The sequence below is a fragment of the Acomys minous genome, assembly GCF_964271855.1.
Source record: "Acomys minous genome assembly, chromosome: 9".
Lineage (NCBI taxonomy): Eukaryota > Metazoa > Chordata > Mammalia > Rodentia > Muridae > Acomys > Acomys minous.
Genome location: NC_140490.1, coordinates 37,485,318 through 37,500,864, shown reverse-complemented (window position 1 = coordinate 37,500,864; position 15,547 = coordinate 37,485,318). Strand labels below are relative to the sequence as shown.

Below are 15,547 nucleotides of genomic sequence, written 5' to 3'. Positions count from 1 at the left end.
TGTGACCATGCTGCAAGAGACTCAGCCTCCCGCTCCTAAGACCTGAGAGTCTGCCTTCTTCACCTAAGTAATTCTTCATTTTCAGTTTCTCCAAGGTCACCAACAGGTGTTTCATCTAATTGGGAACTGACTGAGAAACGAGATATGGGCCCAAAGGTACCTGACCCCATTGTAGAATCTAGGCCTTGAACTTGTCTCTCCCAGTCCTTAAGCTTCTGTCTGCATCCTCACACAGGCCAGACTCTGCAGTTTTGAGAACCAGCTCTACTTCCCCCCTGGTTCCCTTCCCCCTGAGCTTCTGCCCCTGAACTTTTAGGCACATGAATCTCCTCTCTGGCCATGTGTTTCTTGTCTGCAGGAAAGGACAGGAGAGCCATGGGCGGCGCCTCCTTCCACTCGGGGCAGGTGGAGAAGAAAGCAAGGTCTCTCGGGAAACTTTGAAAAGTTTTGAGATCCAGGCATTGGTGTCTCCCTTTCTTCAAAGAACACTTGCAGAACGCGGTCGCCCAGTTATGAGCGTGGCAGCACAGAGCAGGCAACCTTAGTAGGATGAAGAGCCTAGAGCTCATCTCGAGGGTCTCTTAATTAACCCCTGTTGTGCTGGGAATTAGCCCAGCAATATATAGTCACCTGTCTCTTCAAGGTGGGCGTGGCACACAGTGGCTGCACAATAAACACCAGCTGCTCTTATGTTCAAAACAACTGCATCCTGGAGCCTCTCCTCAGACTGATTCCCAGATTCAAACAAGGGTTCAAAGGGCTCATGTCCCTTATGTGGGTCCACCCCATCTCTCCCTCACAATCCCCCTTCAGGCAAACGCATTCACCTGTTGGGCCTCTATTCTGAAGAGACATAAATTCCTGCTCGTGGCTCACAGGGTCGTGGTGAAGCACAACCTCTCAGCTTTCACTCATCCTCAAGGGATAAGAGAGGCCAGAGCAGAGGCCAGGCTGGGGGAAGAGGGCTAGGGAGACAGCCAGCCATCACCTGAGTCAAACTTGTGACTTTCCCTCCCCCTTATGTTCTTTCTGAGTGCCAAGTAAGCACTAGGCCCTGGATGTCATGTGTTACCTTTCAGGACGCGGAGCCCCTGACATTCTGAGGGGACCTAAGACCATACGGGCTTTATCCATGTCAGCAGGCAGAGGGCTTGGAGAAACTGCCACCAAGCATGCCACACATCTGGGATGTATCTCAGCTTCCAGGAGTGATGTCAGAATAGCCAGCCATCTTCCCCTCCAGCCCCAGATCCCAGAGACTACCTAACACCATTAGAGGGACTGTCTCCACTAGGTCTCTGCGGGTCTGCGCTATGCTGGGGCCAGGTGACAGGGATCAGAGGGATGGAGACCCTGTGCAGCAGACTCTGAAGAGAAAAACTTCCATCTGATTCTGTGCAGGGACTAGGCTGTCCTTCACATACTTGAGACACGAGACGCTGTGCAACGGAAATGAAGTCCAGAATGTTTGCACAGTTCAGCTTTTATTAAAATGCCATGTACAGTGTGGGGAACTGAAACGGGATCCTATTATAATAACACATTTTGGGGAATGCTTCTCAGCTCTCGCTATATTGATCATGTGACAAGTGTTCTTTTACAAGAAATATGGTCCCCCAACACCCATGCAGAAAACATCAGACCAGAACAAGGACTTTATCTATGCCAGTGCCCAAGCACGGGCCCAGAACATCCACACAGATATACACGTTCTGTGTTTTGAGTTTTCTTTCAAAGAAAGTATTTTACACACCATATACAAATTAAACAATAAGTGCAACAAGGGTCCTTTATTATCACCAAAAAGGGAGAAAATAATTTACAATCTCATAACCAAAGGCAAGAACAGCCCAGGGGCAATTTATTCCTGTAAATGCCACAGCCCCATGCACTCCTGCCTTGGCTGCCACTACATACAGGAGTCTCTGAGTCCCACAGTAAAGGCTGCGTGAGGCCTCTAAGGCTGGGTCACCTGTACAGAAAAGCCTCCCTGTCCCCGTATGTTGGAAGTGCTGCTGGGTTTTCTGGTTTTCTGCTTGCTCAGTAGATAAAAGTGAGCTGAACATGAGGAGCCTAAGTAATGCAGACATACATGCGAGCATGTACACACACACACACACACACACACACACGTGTAAGCATGCACACATACACACACACATAAGCATGCACACATACACACACACACACACACACACACACACACACACACACATACACAACCTACAAAAGCCATTCCGACTCCCATACTTCTGTGCATCACAGCCTTGGATGCTTTGTCCAGCTCAATGAGTCTGTTCGCCCTCCCAAGTTGATCCTGCCAGGCCAAACAGGAAGAAGCAGGGAGGCAATTTAAAGGGCACCTGTCCCAAAAATAATAAATTAGGATTTTAAAAAAGAGAAACAAGAGGCCTGTGACAGGTAGATACACAAACCAGAACCTGGAGTGGAGACAGCTCAAGAAAAACAAAAAACAAAAAAAACGTGTGTGAGCATCCGTTCAGCACACTCTTCTGGGGGGGGGGATCCCCCAAAGGGAACCCTCTCCCAAAGTACAAAGAGCTCAAGCTTCCCAAAGAGACATAACCCAGCTCAGAGGCCTTGAGTGTAGACCTCCAAAAGCAAGGAGACAGTAGAGAATGAACAAGGTCTGCAGGGCCCAGGCAACCTGGGGGGGTAGGGGGTGGGGAGGGGTCAGGGGGTGGAGCAAACTCATTGCTAGGCAGTGAGAGTCAGCACCACGTGGGCCAACCCAACCCCAGCCCTGCAGAGAGGGAGCAGACTCATAAACACAAAGAGAAGAGAGATACAAATGGGCTAAGTGCTGCATCGGGGTTCACATTAGACCCTTGTAGCTAAGAAACCAAACCCAGTGACCGTGTCTTGGAATGCAGCACTCTCCCCAGAAGGCGGAGGGCCTGGAGCTCAGGAGGGTCTGAGAGGGATGAGAAACATCAAAAAAAAAAAAAAAAAGGGCAGCTACAGGTGTGCAACTGTGTCGGGGTCAATGACACACAGAATAGCATTTCATCATCATGGACAATAGAAAGTGAGTCAAATGTTGTGAAAAATTATCTATAAAAATATCTACATTAAAACTTTAGCCTGAAAGCTATAGCTTCAAATTTACAAAAAAAGGCAATCTTTGAAAGGATCTGGCTCAGAAATATACAAACATTACACAACAGATATCAAAGTAGGACAGCTTAAAAAAAAAAAAAAAGCAGCTGAGGGGATATTGCAACTGGCTTGTCATGAGATACAATTAAGAATTCTTATTGCATAGCAGAAAAATGAGGTCACTTCATTTGCATAATACTGCCATTTTTGTTTAGATGAAGATGCTGTTGGGTACTTAGGAGAAATAACTTTGGAATTCAGAAGCTGACTTCTATCTACATTGTCCGAATCAGCATCCAAGTGGCGTCTAAGCTGCTTCTAACCTTGGGTCTCAATTCCAGTTTTGTCACTGCAGTAGGATTTCAGATGTGCCCCTGGCAGGGCTACCTTCACTAGCAGTGGTGGCCACTCTGCCAGGTGGGGGAGGGGAGGCTTCACCCACCTCGTGACTAGCACAGACTTGAAAGCAGGCCTGAGGTATCCACCTTGGGGAGATTTCTACCTTATGATGGAGCAACACAGGTCTTGGGGTAGCATCTGTGGGTAGACAGGGCAGATTGGCTTTTTGGTGATGACGTACCAGTGTTCTAGTCCCCACAAGAAAGGACACACGAGGGTGAAATGAGTGGAGCCCTCAGCAGCTCCTCCTGCAAAAGCCATGCTTTACAGAGAGGATGACACGAGGTGGGGCCCGGCAGCAAAGACTCCAGCAGAAACCATGGCTGGCAGTTTCCATGGAAGCAGGGGTTTTCTTCAGGAAGAGGACACGAAGGAAGACTTACGGTGACCCCTAAGTATAAAAGTCTAGGCTCTTGGTGGGAGTGGGGGAGGAGGTGGGGTTACCTTTCACCAGAAATAGAGTACTTGTGCAAACAACTCATTAGACCCTGATGCCCAACCTTACCTGGAAATGGGGCATGGATGGGCATCAGGAACTCTACCCACTTCCTAGCACAAGGCAGAGCTTCACAAGAGATACTCCCCCATTGTCCGCCCCCCACTTGCAGCTGGAACCAGAACACTTGCCGAGAAGACGTGTGCATCCCTTAGGGGACATTTCTCTGGGTCCCACAAAGCTGGGTGCTCTGGTTTCTTCCTATTGCTACTAGCTGTCTAGATGTGGTGGCTCCTAATTCTGTTTAACATTAAGAAAGATTTGCCCTCAGTGGCTGACTAGCTGGGGAGAAGCTGGGCTTCCAAACACAGAGGCTCGGTACCAACCTCCTAGAGTGTGCTTTGAAGAACTTATGTGTGTCAGAACTCCACAGTCAGAGTTCGCAAAGCCCCTAGGTCTTCTCCACATGGACTCTGACATCAGGGGAGCTGAAACTACGGCCCCTGGGTGTGAGGCGAGGTCCAGGCACAAAGTCTCCTCTCCCCATGGCAGAAATTCCAATACAAGCAATTTGCTAGCTTAAGGAAGAGTTCGGCTTTGAGGTTCTTTGTCAACCTCAGGAGCCAACATTTTTGTTGACTCATGTTTTATGAGTCTTTCCCTGAGGCCCAAGACTTGCTGGCTAGCCTCGGCTGGCTGTCCCTCCAAAGCCTCAGATTTCTGCCAGTCTCTGCCTTCTCAGCTCTGAGATAGCAGACGAATGTTGCTGTACCCAGAGTTGGGTTTTTGTTGTTGTTGTTGTTGTTGTTGTTGTTGTTGTCATCAGTGCTAGAGATCAGTCATACTTGTGCAACAAGCACATTCCCCCCACCAAAATTGTGTGTGCTTTCATGAACCTCCAAATACCACCCTGGGTGCTTGAAGTTACATCATTAGTCATTTTGATCTGTGGCTGAGCAAAACTTTCACGAGTTGCTTTCATTTTTAAAATGATCTCCAGTCTGGGGCCCACTACCATCTCCTCCCCACCGGAAAGTAAAAGGGGGTGTTTGGAGGCTGGGGGAAGGATAAGGACCCTGAAAGAGGAGGGAAGCATGAGAAAGGGAAGACAAAGCTATAGGCAGCCCTGGCCGTCATCACAAAGTGCTAGCGGCCAAATCCAGCCAGTGTATTTCTTCCAAGTCATTTACGTCCCTCTGAGTTACATACGACCCCTCCTAACCCAGGGACAAACCTATCTCTGGGTTTAGTGGCAGGATGACCTTTCATGTATCTTCCACATGAGTGTCAATGCCATGAATAAGTAAGCCTACATAATAAGCATAATAAATAGGATTGGTGCCCTGAGAACACTCGAAAGCAGAGTTCCTCTCTGAGACCGCTGTGGGTGGGAATAAAATCCATACCACTTTGGTTTCTCTGTTTGTTTGCTTGATCACTTGCTCATTCACTTGATTGCTTGATTGTGCTTGCCTGCTCGCTTGCTTGCTTGGAATCACTTACTTGCTCATTTGATCACTCGCTTGCTTGACTGCTCGCACACTTGCTCAGTCCCTAGATTGCTTGCTTACTTGCTCACTTGCTCCCTTGTTCAATCACCTGCTTGATCAATTGATCACTTGCTTGCTTGCTTGCTCAATCACTTGCTTGCTTGGTCACTTAATCATTTGATTGATTGATTGATTGATTGATTGATTGATTGCTCACTTGCTCGCTTTGCTTGAGCACTTGCTTGCTCACTTAATCACACAACTGCTTGCTTGCTTGCTTGCTTGCTCACTTGCCTGCTTCTTGCTGGCTTGCTTGATTGCTTGATTTCTTGTTTATTCAATTGCTTGTTTGATCACTTGCTTGCTTGGTCACTTGCTTGCTTGCTTGGTCGCTTGCTTGCTTGCTTGCTTGCTTGCTTATTTGCTCAATCACTTGTTTGATCACTTGCTTGCTTGCTTGCTTGCTTGCTTGTTCAATCACTTGTTTGATCCCTTGCTTGCTTGGTCACTTGCTTGGTCATTTGCTTGCTTGCTTGCTTGCTCGATCACTTGTTTGATCCCTTGCTTGCTTGGTCACTTGCTTGGTCATTTGCTTGCTTGCTTGCTTGCTTGCTTGCTTGATCAATCACTTGTTTGATCACTTGCTTGCTTGCTTGCTTGCTTGCTTGCTTGATCAATCACTTGTTTGATCACTTGCTTGCTTGTTTGCTTGCTTGCTTGCTCAATCACTTGTTTGATCACTTGCTTGCTTGGTCACTTGCTTGCTTGCTTGCTTGGATGATTGACTGCTTGTTTGCTCACTTGCTTGCTTGCTCACTTACTTGCTTACTTGCTTGCTTGCTTGCTTTTCTTGTCTAATTCTCTCCAGTGTTTTACCTAGGGATGATCTGAAGAGTTTGTTTTCCCTGCTGAAAAGACAACATCTTCCAAACCTGGAATCCATGACATCAAAGCCTAGAGGTCAAGGTGTGAAGGCAAAACAGTTCTTTCTCATCTGCCTCCTAGAGTGCAGCCAAGGAGGAGGTAACGGCACAGGGAAGGGCTGCTACATGGAGGCACATGGAGGCTGCAGAGCAGGTCTGAGGAAGCCCCAAGTTCCACATGGCTGCAGTAGTCAAGTCATGGTCCCACACATAGTTGTAGGGCTGCTTTTGGCTAGTTCTGCTTGGACCTCCAGAAGACAGCCTCTTTAGTAGTCTAGGGTCCCCATGGGACATATCCAAAAGATGTTTGAAGGAGTTTTAGCACAGTAGAAAGATCAGTAGTAATGAAATCCAGTAGACACTCACACAGTTACAGCCCCCCACTGAATAAAATGTTTTACACACATACACACACACAGGCCCAAGGGTGCTGCTGGGGCTGTCAGAAACCCAACTGTTAAGGGCAAAAACCAAAGCACCTGGGAACAGAAAGTGGGTCATCAACGTCCACACTGAGAGGGTTGAGGCTGGTCTGCCAAGACAAGGAGGGTGGTTGTCAAACCACTGCAGAGCCTTCCAGTTACTCTCACCAGCGGCCATGGCCCAGATGCTCACTGCTGAGTCACAGGCAGGGAGTTTGGGTCATAAGGATTTGTGAATCACAGCCACACCTAACATGAAAAGAAAGAAAGTTATAATCTTAGCTTCTCCTAAGTTATTCAGAGTCCCAAGGAGTCCAGGAATCCACATCACAGCCAGTGGGGTCCCCAGGGGTCCCATGCTATCACTGCTAGCAGCTGGCTGTCTCCACTCTAACAGCCACATCCTAATGGGGCATTTGTATCCACAAACATGACCTTTAACAGTTCGTGTCAACAGACTCATCGCATACCGCTCCACAAATCCCTTTTTCCCATACTGCTCACTGCTACTAAAATCCTACCTCAGAAAGTGCCCACAACTGAACATGTTTGCTAGAGATTTATTTTAACACATTCCTATAGCTGTAAAATATTCTAACTGAAGATGAGAAACTAAAGAAAAGGGGGTACTCCATCAGAGACATTTTGCAGGCAGATAGAACTGGACTCCAGACCAAAAGATACCACCAGGCCTTGGCACCCTCACCCGTCCTGCAGATACCTCTCTCATTGAGTAATACTTTCCAAAAACAGACTCTTGTAGTGTCTTTATGCAGTGTTTTTATATAAGCTTTTTTTTTTTAATTAGAAAAAATACGCTCTCGTTATGTAAAATTTGGAAAGTGCAGAAGAATACAAAGGAAAAGCCTCTTATCCTTTCATACAAACAGAACAAACATTATCTTTTTAAACTTCCCAGCTTCTAATAATAACAAGAAGGCGTTAGCCTGTGGTGACTCACGCCAGGCAGGCAACATGTTACAAACTTTACACGCTGTATCATATTTCGTTCTCTTAAAAGCCCTCAGAGGCTCAATCTAATTTTATCCCCATTTTTCAACTGAGACAATGGAGGTTCAGTCAGACCGAATGCTTAGCCCAGAGCCCCAGAGCTAGTCCTAGATCTGGGAGTCCAATATCCATTTCCAGAACTAACAGCTTATCAAAATCCCTCTCCTCCAATGGGACCAGAGCACTTGGCACACACAACCTCTTCTAACCCAACATGTCAGGCACAAGCATTTCCTCATGACCTAAAACTAGAAGAGTCAGAGGAAGGGAAGTCATAATCAGAATATACTGTATGAAAAAAAATCTATTTTCAATTTTTAAAAAGATTGAAAAATACACCCACTGAATAAACATTCCATAGAAAATGTAACTACTTCCCTAATGCCAATCATTAAGTATTATAATTTGGAGGGGGTGCACTAATATAATCAATGCCCAGATAAGTAATATCAACCTTAAATCTTTGCGCATCAGGCCCATTCCCTAGATTTTAAGGTAATGTACTCACTTGGTCACTTGGTTTGAATACAAAATGGTGTGAATGTCTCCCTCCCACCAGTTCTGGAGTGGGCTCACAGGCTTTTGATTTTTTTGTTTGTTTGTTTGTTTGTTTGTTATTTGTTTTGTTTTTGTTTTTTGAGACAGGGTTTCTCTAATAGCCCTGGCTGTTCTGGAAAACTCTTTATAGATCAGGCTGGCCTTGAACTCACAGAGACCCACCTGTGTCTGCCTCCCCAGTGCTGGGATTAGAAGGGGTGTGCCAGCACACCCGGCTCTCACATGCTTTTGGACTGTTCAGCACACACGTGAAATCCTAATAGGGCCTTCTCAACCCACCTACTTCTCATTATCACTGAGGTAGAGCCCGAAAACTCCACCCACTTCTTCATCCTGCAAACGCCTGCCCTTCCCTCTGCAGCTTTAGGGGGAAGGGTGCCGATTTTCCTGAGAACAGAGTTGTTCTAGGCTCAAAGTGCTTCCAATGTCTTAGCGAACAAACCGTGACAGTGTGAGAAAGGCTTAAAGGAGGGAAAAGTGAAAGAAATGCATTGCAGTGAGGAAAGATGGTGACAAGAAACCCTTGGCGTCCCTGCAGCGCAATCACCCTATCCTGAAACCTGAACAAGATGCAAAAGTGACCTTTCTCATGGGATGTGTAAAAGGGGACGCATGGGAGCCAAGGGATATGTGACATAAGATCGCGATTTTTACATACTTGGGATAATGGATGGCACATTGTGTGTGCTCAGTAAATAAACATTTGACCACATGTATCTAAATGTTTATACCAGACATAAAAAGCTGGGCTTGTATTTCTCCTCTTCAGAGGATCCCTGACCTCAGCAACTCAACTCTTAGGCCTGCGTTGCACTGAACTTGGCAGCGCACCCAGTACCAGTCTACATCCATCACCTCTTGGTCTACCCATCACCCCTCAGCCTCTTTACTCAGCCCTGGGCTGGGACACTGTAAGGGGCGTGGCTTAGACAAGAAGTCAGACCTCCGTTTGAACTCTGGCTTTGGTGGGTGCCTCTTGACAATATGCCAACCTTTGGTGATTACTTAGTCTCCACATCTCAGCTGCCAGATGCGAGGATGCAGTCCCTCAGCCTGGGGGCTGTGGAGAAGATGGCAGGGAACGGACGCACTGTACATAACACACTGGCCCACAAGGCTGGGGCGGGGGTGTTAGAGTTCATTGGACTATGAAACAGCCTCTGCAGGTGCACGTGTTGAAGGCTTGGAGCCCAGCTGGCCGAGCTATTTTGGGAGGTGCTAGAAACTTGAGGAATGGAGGCAGCGAGTCACTGGAGGCATGCCACTGAAGGGCACTTGAACCTGACCCACTCGGGTGTCTCTGATGCCTGGCTGCCAAGACCCGTTCTCCCACATGCTGCTTGTATCATCCCTATGTGTTGAGCCTTTCTACCACTCAGAAACAAAGTAACCAAGAGCTGACGGAAGAAACAAAGTAATAGAGAGACAACAGACTGAAATTTCTGAAATCATGAGCCAAAGTAACCTACAGAGAGAGAGAGAGAGAGAGAGAGAGAGAGAGAGAGAGAGAGAGAGTCAATGTCTTAGGAATTTGTCACAACAAGAAATAACTAACATAAAAAATGCATAACAAAAGACAGCTTGTGTGTGATATTACCCAGAATCCAACAGAGCCATCTCCTAAGAGCAGGCCCTTAACTGACTGTTGTACTTAAAACTATTGTGTCTTGAGGCACCCATTGCCAACTCCTGGTGGCCTTCTATAAGACCTGGTGTTTCCAGTCTGTACAGGGAGGTCTTATCGTCCCACTCTAATTTCTAACGAACAAGAACTATGCTCTCCCACCTACATGCCTGGCACAAAGTGACCCAGGAATGGCCAAGACAGTCACAGCTAAGGCCAGTGGGAACTGGTCCCCTGGCAGTAGGCCACTAAGTATTCCGAGGCTACGTTCAGGTTCCCAGGGGAAGTGATCACCACCATCCTTACTGCACACACTGAAGACTGTAACAATTCCCCGTGACCCTGCAAGAAGCACTCAGCTCCCAGCTAACCCAGTGCCCATCCCTTCAGGTTGTTCAGGGCCTTGGAGTGGTGGTCCCTGGAACTCGCTGACCTGCATAACTCCTCCCAGTGCTCATGTTGGTTGGCAGCAGCGTCCACTTGTCAGTGACCGGGTTATAGTACTCTACTGAAGCCAGGTTGCAGGATCCGTCATCCCCTCCAACCACGTACAGGAAGCCATTCACTGCGCAAACCCCTACGAATCAGAAGTCACAGGATCAGTGGGAGCATCAGAGACCAGTACCATGGGTAGATGGTCCCCGTGCCCTGGAGGCTCTTTTCCCCAGTTTCTGTTACACAGCAGAGATGTCACTCTGGACTCTGAGTTCACTCAATGGAGGAGCATGCTGACCATAGCCACTGGGCTCAGAGGGTCCCCTTCCTAGCGAGGCCACTTCTCTCACCATTCCTATGTGGTCCTACAGATGTCCTGCTGCATCATCCTCCCCACTTGCTACCACCACATTATAGAGAGAACATTACAGGCACGGGGGAACATTTTTCATGAGGAGCATGCAGACCTCTCCATCAGCCTGTAGGAAAGAGACAAGATGCCAGGGTGCTCCCACTTCTGTGCACCTACATCTTTCTCCCCTGAGCTGCATGATATATTCATCCTACATGCTGCTAATGGCTGAACCTGTAACCCCCCATAAGACATTGTGTCCATCCTATATCCTGTAATTCCCTCACAAGACAGGCATCTGAGTTCACACACAATACCCCAGGCTGGGCTTTCCTTCTCATTCCTGACAGCATAAGTTTGTTTGAAGGCAAGGTCTCATAAAGCTGGAGGAAAGGGCAAAGAAATGTAACTTTTATTCAAGAACTTAAAACTCATAGTCCAGTAGATGGTGCATTTTTGGTTTTTGGTTTTTGGTTTTGGTTTTAATTTTGGTTAATTGATGATGCTTTCAAAAGTGGTAACTAGCAATGCTGATTAATACGCTTGACAGTGGTGAGAGCAACTGACATACACTGCCTTGCTGCATGGCGTCTTAGCACGGATCCTTCCTTGGCCTCAAGGGTCTACTTTTGGCCTTTTCTTCTAGAGAAATCATTTTAAGGGTGTACACTGACTTAACTATAAGGATCATTTATAATAACTATAGCATTACTGGTAACATAGAAACGATGGCATTACTATTCAATGAATAGTAAATTGTGATATAGTCATGTTAAGCAAAAGCTTGAAGATACATTTAGTGTTTTAATTAGATGCTGATGAAGGATGTAAACGCAGGATTTAAACCAATGCTATGGTAGGTGTTAGGATTCTGCTCCAGTCTGCCTAGCAACCTGTGATGTCATTGCCTACCTGCCACCAGGTGTGCCCCTGCCCAGGAGTATATAAAAGGACAAACCCACCTACCTCTCTCTCTCTCTTACCTCTCCCTCTTGCTCTCCTTCCTCCTCTCTCTTCCTCTCTTTGTTTCTCTCTTTCTCTCTCTCTCTCTCTCTCTCTCTCTCTCTCTCTCTCTCTCTCTCTCTCTCAGGCCCCCTTTCCTTTCTCCCCCATGCTAATATAACAAACTTCTCCACATCATATCTGTTGTGTGGTGTGTATTCCATATTTTATATTTCATATCTCATTGGAATTTAGGACCCATTTGTTCATAAATAAACAATATCTGCATGTGAATGTTTGTACATGTCTGTGTTTAAAACTTAATTCATAGGCTGTAGGCCAACTTACTGCCTTACAGGCTCTGTAAGTCCTTGTTTGTGTGGCTGTAGGCCACATGCCAATGCATACCACAGCAGGCTCAGGCAGTGAGTGAATTAGTAACACCCCTCTGTATACACTTCCACAGTGATGTTAGCAAACAGGCACTATGAGAGTTCCTGACAGCTCCTGTTATTTAGCCTAGCCTGGGAAGATGGGCAAAGCCAGCGCACCCTTTCCCAGAGCGAAGATGCACAAAGCAAGTTACAGCAGCACAGGGCACAGCTCAGAGCAACGTCACAAGAGGAAACAGCTTGGCAGGCCTGGCAGGCCACACCCACAACACATGACCCTGAAAGTGGGGACAGGAAATACAAGGAAGACAATAAAGGGGGAGATGACACTGGAGGATCAGGTGGGGTCCGGCTCTCCTGGCAGGAAGGAATTCTGGGACTCTGTAGAAGTATGAAAACCTTTCAGACAGACACTGGCTTGGGTCTCCACAGCCCTGTACATGGCTACCAGCAAAGCTACCGTGCAGGGGCACTGATGAATAGAGGTGTCAACTGTCACCGGAGAGAGAAGGGGATCCCGAGGCCAGCGGTTTGGGTGCCCTTCCCCTAACTCGGAGCCTCTGGGACAGATGGCGACTCATATGTTCAGGCTCAGCTACATACTCTGGCAGTTTTGTTCCTCTTACCGTCATCCTAGAGCAGTTATCTACAGAGAGGAAGAGCTGTGACCTCCACAGAGAACAGTCACATTACCTGCATTGCGCCGGCACATGTTCATGTCGGCCACCTGCTTCCAGGTGTTGGTCCCAGGATCGTAAACCTCAACACTCTTCCTCACCAAAGGTCCGTCATGTCCCCCAGTGGCGTACAGCTGTCCGCTGAGCACCCCAACCCCTGAAAGGCAGAACACAGTGTCCCAGCCCCAGGCTCACTAGAAGAACCTGAACCCAAGAGGCCTGGTGTCCAGCCCTGGATAGCCATTGCCAGCAGGGTGACTTGGGGAGCAAGTTCTGTCTCCCTGGAATCTCATTGCCCTAATCTGTAAAAACAGATATAGTGATGCCCTGCCTGGCTCCCCGTTAAGACAGACAAGGCAGTCTGCAAACACTGAGGTACAAAGCCCACGCGACCCCATATTTCTGCTTTTAAAATGTAAATAATGTATGTGTATATACATGCAGGGGGGCTATCAAAGGGATTTAAAAAGATGCAAAGAAATCCACTAACATTGCGAAGGGGGGGAAGAGGCTAATTCTCACAGTAAAATGACACCCCTTTGACCTATGCACCGTGTTACCTTGTTTTTCCCTCAACATCTTATTATTCAGCCTTGTATTCATTGATACAGAGCAAGGTGCTGAGGTCACCCTGGGGAGACACCCTGCCAGCCTGTTCCTTCAGCCCCTCTCCTTGATGGCAGAAGGCATCAGACCACGGGGTGGCGGGAAGGGCAGGAGAGCTGCTGGGGCTGAACAGTCTTTTGCTATGAGACAAGGAGATACAACCACAGAGGAGCAAAGTGGTACCTAGTGAGAGCAACTGGCCTCTCCTCTCCTCTGTGGCCCCTTTCTCTTTCCCATTCATGGAGGGTGTTGGAATGACTCAGTGATTCCATGGACTGTACCCTTTGTGATACATCCTTTCTGTTGGGAACTTTCTGGAAAGATAGAGCCTCTGTCCCAGAGATATCGATCAGAAGCTCAAAAGGGTGTCTTGGTGACTGCGATGTGCAGCCATGTTGTTGGTCCGGTCCGAGGGTGCCGGACCTGGAGGCTACACACTTCATGAGGTCAAGAACTGGTCTTGCCCTGGTCTGTTTCCCTGAGGCTGCTGGTGGAGGCTCCCAGCAGATACTATTGAAATGACAGGGTGCAATGTAAAATCCCTGGCAGCAGTCACACAGGGGAGCCAGTGGTTCCTTGCAGTTGCCCTAAACTAGCAGCAGATGGCACTGCTGTGCCGATGATGACTGGAGTCAGGCTGCCAGATTCAGAAAATTCTGTAAGCTCCAAGCTGCTTCACCTTCCGTTCCTCGAGGGTCAGCAGGAGCTGACACCTCTGGAACCCTGAGATGGTCTCTTTCAGCTACCATGTCCATCCCTCTGCTCGCACTGTCCACTGATGAGGAGCTAACAGCCACACAGGCACTGCCTCAACAACTCAACCATGATCCTCAGCAGCCTGCTCACAGACTCCCATGGAGAGCCACACTGGGCCTCAGACAGCTGGAATACAGAGCCTTTGGTCTCTAGGTCTTTGGCAAGCACCCAGCATGACAAGTACGTGGGCTCCCAGCTCTCTCGATGACTGGTCCCCAGCTCTTAGCAGACTGAAGCACTGAAGGAAGGAATCTGAGGAAAACTCATCCCAGCCAAGGTCCCCAGGCCTCCCAGAAACAAGCATCCCTAACAGCATTGTTCTGGGTCCTCCAGGCAAGGATGGACCAGGTGACATCCCCAATCCCAACCACCTTCTGCATAGGCATCAGGGAAAGGCCTCACCATAGCAGGCCTTCAGTACTTGCTGTCATGGCCCAAGTCACTATATGGATTTTTAGGAGATACAGAGAAGGTGCTGGAAGCTAAAAGTACTAAACTATGAGGAAAGGGGGGTTGTGAAATCACCGCCTTTTGATTTATGAATGGAACTGTCCTCTGAGAATGTGGGCAGCCTATGCATTGCATAGCGGAGGTACTAAATGCCAAAGACAGGAAGCAGGGTTGCCCAAGTAGACGCGGTGAGGTTAAGCAATGCCAGCTCTAAAGCTCGGGTTTCTTGACTTCAAGACACTCAGAGGGGCCAAGTTATCAGGATTCGAGGGGACATCCTCCCTCAAGATCTCCAAACACACGCTTCTGAAATGTAACCATGCAGATGACCCAACAGTGTGTACAGAAAACTTCCCTTAAAAAAAAAAAAAAAAACTAAAACAGCCTAATTTTACAAAATGCTAAGGATGAGGATACACCATCCCTTCTCCAAAAACAGGTGGGGCAGGGGAGAGAGAAAATGAACGTGTAACTTTGTGGAGGGCATGTGGCTTCTCTTTCTAGGAATTATGAGACCTTCCTACCAGCCCCAACTGAGAATCAGATCTGTCACCAGGAGCCCCAGGAACTGTGGCCAAGGCCTCTGCCTGCTCTCCCAGACCATGGCTCCTGGGATGATGGAGGAGACAAAGGAGAAATGGTGGGGCTATTGAGGCAGCTCCTAAGTGCCTGGACTTCCCCACCTGACAGAAATAGAAAACCATTTGGGAGGTCATGTGGGAAAGGACAAAGCAAGGAAAAGTAGGGACGTAGGCTTATCTCCAACCATAAGCACTGCTACGCCGGCTCTTACTCCAAAGACACGAGCTTCAGGCAGGCGAGCTGGCCTTGTCTGCTAAAGCCAGGAATAAAGAGTTAGAATAAAGCCTGGGAAGGTTACTCTAACTCTGCAAGTCACTAATTCTGAAACCTTGGGTGAAGTGCTCCACCTCTGGTAGGACTTTACTTTCAAAG

The 15,547-nt window shown here is 47.9% G+C and overlaps 1 protein-coding gene across 2 annotated transcripts in view; it reads right to left on the bottom strand.

The window, feature by feature from the left end:
* Positions 1 to 1,465: 1,465 nt before the first annotated feature.
* KLHL3 (kelch like family member 3) overlaps positions 1,466 to 15,547 on the bottom strand; it is a 136,560-nt gene continuing 122,478 nt past the window's right edge. For both annotated transcript variants that reach the window (XM_084794555.1, XM_084794554.1), the window contains 3 exons: positions 12,798 to 12,938; positions 10,417 to 10,560; positions 1,466 to 7,039 (listed from right to left, as the gene is read on the bottom strand). In XM_084794555.1, coding sequence (XP_084650681.1) covers positions 7,011 to 7,039; positions 10,417 to 10,560; positions 12,798 to 12,938 — 314 coding nt within the window. In that variant the 3' untranslated portion in view covers positions 1,466 to 7,010. The remainder of the gene's footprint in view (positions 7,040 to 10,416; positions 10,561 to 12,797; positions 12,939 to 15,547) is intronic.